This window comes from Citrus clementina, unplaced genomic scaffold, assembly GCF_000493195.1.
Source record: "Citrus clementina cultivar Clemenules unplaced genomic scaffold, Citrus_clementina_v1.0 scaffold_5, whole genome shotgun sequence".
NCBI lineage: Eukaryota > Viridiplantae > Streptophyta > Magnoliopsida > Sapindales > Rutaceae > Citrus > Citrus x clementina.
In genome coordinates this window covers 23,986,250-23,988,643 of record NW_006262201.1, presented here as the reverse complement: position 1 = coordinate 23,988,643, position 2,394 = coordinate 23,986,250, and the positions used below count along the sequence as shown (strand labels likewise).

General features: G+C 37.7%; 1 protein-coding gene across 2 annotated transcripts; it reads left to right on the top strand.

Annotated features, from left to right (window-relative positions):
* The first annotated feature begins 293 nt into the window (after positions 1-293).
* Positions 294-1,948, top strand: LOC18041176 (3-oxo-Delta(4,5)-steroid 5-beta-reductase). 2 transcript variants are annotated; one of them, XM_006432461.2, is made up of 2 exons: positions 294-339; positions 491-1,948. In XM_006432461.2, the coding sequence occupies exons 1-2, from the start codon at positions 298-300 to the stop codon at positions 1,625-1,627; spliced, it is 1,179 nt and encodes a 392-aa protein (XP_006432524.1). In that variant the 5' UTR covers positions 294-297; the 3' UTR covers positions 1,628-1,948. The 2 variants fall into 2 exon arrangements, with proteins under 2 accessions (XP_006432524.1, XP_024040640.1); XM_024184872.1 differs by having other exon boundaries at positions 488-1,948.
* The last annotated feature ends 446 nt before the right edge of the window (positions 1,949-2,394 follow it).

The following is a 2,394-nucleotide window of genomic DNA, read 5'->3' as shown; positions in this document are numbered from 1 at the left end:
CACTGCCCTAAAAAGTAGCAGTGGCTTAGCAAAATGTCAAGTACCCGTACGATAAGGATCGCGTGGTTGTTGTAGCAGGTCCCACCGAGATGTGCCTTCACTTTTCACCACACATTATATCTTTGATCTCTCAATAATACAACATCAGTGAGTGATCCAGATTCTGCCGCGCATGTCACTCGCCGCTCGCGATCATTCGACTCTTACCTTTGTTCGCTATGGTCCCTATAAAAGCAGAAGCAAAAACCAAACTCATCATCCCTTTTTTTTTTTTTTTTTTTTTTTTTTTTTTTCAGAATGAGCTGGTGGTGGTGGGCAAGTGCTATCGACGCTCCTAAGGTAAAGAATAGGATTAACTCTCTCTTAAGTCTGTACTTGATAAATTAATGTACATACATGTTCATATTTTATATGTTAAAAATGAACTTCGGTTTTTCTGTTTAAATATCATCATTTTTCAAGTACTCAATATTTTTTATTTGTGAAGAAGAAATTGGATGAAGATAAGAGACCTCGAGACTACCAGCTTGTGGGACTTATACTAGGAGTGACAGGAATTGTAGGCAACAGCCTAGCAGAGATATTGCCCCGATCCGATACTCCTGGTGGCCCTTGGAAAGTCTACGGAGTGGCCCGACGCCCCAGGCCCGACTGGAATGCCAATCACCCGATTGAGTACATCCAATGCGACATTTCCGACCAGGAAGAGACACAAGCCAAGCTCTCAAAACTCACTGACGTCACCCACATCTTCTACGTGACGTGGGCCAGCCGTCCCACTGAAGTAGAGAATTGCCAGATAAACGGCTCCATGTTCCGTAACGTGCTCCGTTCTATAATCCCGAACGCGCCTAATCTCCGCCACATCTGTCTCCAAACGGGAGGCAAACATTACCTGGGACCATTCGACTGTATCGGCAAGATACCGTACGATCCGCCTTTTACTGAGGATTTGCCAAGGTTAAACATACCACTTTTTTACTATAATCAAGAAGACATATTGTTTGAAGAAGTTGAGAAAAGAGAGGGCCTGACTTGGTCCATACATCGACCTTTCGGAATATTTGGGTTTTCACCTTATAGTTTGATGAATATTATAGCCACTCTCTGCATGTACGCTGCTATCTGTAAACATGAAGGCATTCCTTTACTATTTCCTGGGACGAAAGAAACTTGGGAAGGCTTCTCAGAATATTCGGATGCAGATTTGATTGCGGAGCAGCAAATTTGGGCGGCAGTTGATGCTAATGCAAGAAACGAAGCTTTCAATTGTACCAATGGAGATGTTTTTAAGTGGAAGCATTTATGGAAAGCGTTGGCTGAGCAGTTTGAGATTGAGAATTATGGGTTTGGAGATGAAAAGGATAGTGAGAGGATGAGATTGGGGGAATTTATGAAAGGTAAAGAAAGTGTGTGGGAGGAGATTGTGAGAGAGAATCAGCTTCAGCCAACGAAATTGAATGAGGTTGCTGTTTGGTCATATGCAGATATGGGGTTGAATATTGGTGCGGGTTATTTAGTTAGCATGAACAAGAGTAAGGAGCACGGGTTCTTGGGTTTCAGGAATTCTAAGAATTCCTTCGTCACTTGGATTGGTAGGCTAAAAAGTCACAGGATTGTGCCTTAAGTAATTTTATTTATTTATTTTAATTTGGTGCCTTAGTTAAAACTTCCAATTAATAGTTTAAATTGAGATTGTTTGGCTGGAAGAAAAGCAGCTTTCGTTTGTTCTTTGCTTTCCAATCAATGAAAAGTGTCGTTTCTGGGGGAAAAAAGATTAAAAAAAAAGAAAAACTGCTGCCTTTGTTATTGTTAATGAGTTAAATAAAAGAGTGGCGCTATTCGCACTCCTCTATATCTCTTATGAAATTCCACTTATTTTATATTTATAAATTTATTCTTTATATTTTAAATTATATTAAAAATAAAACTTATCTGATTAAACTAACCTATGTTGTTTTCTTAGTTTTTTTCTCCATTCTAAAACACTTTAAAATCTACAAAATTTGAGAAAACAATGAATTCTCATAAGATAAGAATTTGATCTAAATATAAACTAAGTTATTTTAGGAAAGATTATTCGGTGAAATTTATTTACTTACGCCAAGTTTTTCTTTCAGATATGCATATACTTGTCTTTGTATACATAATCAAGTTATTACCTACTAAGAAAAATAAAGATAGATAGAGATTAAAATCAGAAATTCATGAATGCTATAGTCAATAAGAAATTGTAAGTGCTTGAAATGGGAGAGGGGAGAGAGAGAGCTCATTGATAGAAGTTTTTGTTTTTTCGTCCTATGCAGTGGTTTATTAAGAAAGTATAGCAAATGAGGTTATTTTAAGAATTAAAAAGGATATCTATAGAAAAGGGGTTTGACGAGAAAGTTAGAG

Coding starts and splice junctions, on each gene's coding strand:
- LOC18041176 (XM_024184872.1), top strand. CDS start 298: ATGAGCTGGTGGTGGTGGGCAAGTGCTATCGACGCTCCTAAG. Junction 340..487: donor GTGCTATCGACGCTCCTAAG/GTAAAGAATAGG, acceptor TTATTTGTGAAG/AAGAAATTGGATGAAGATAA.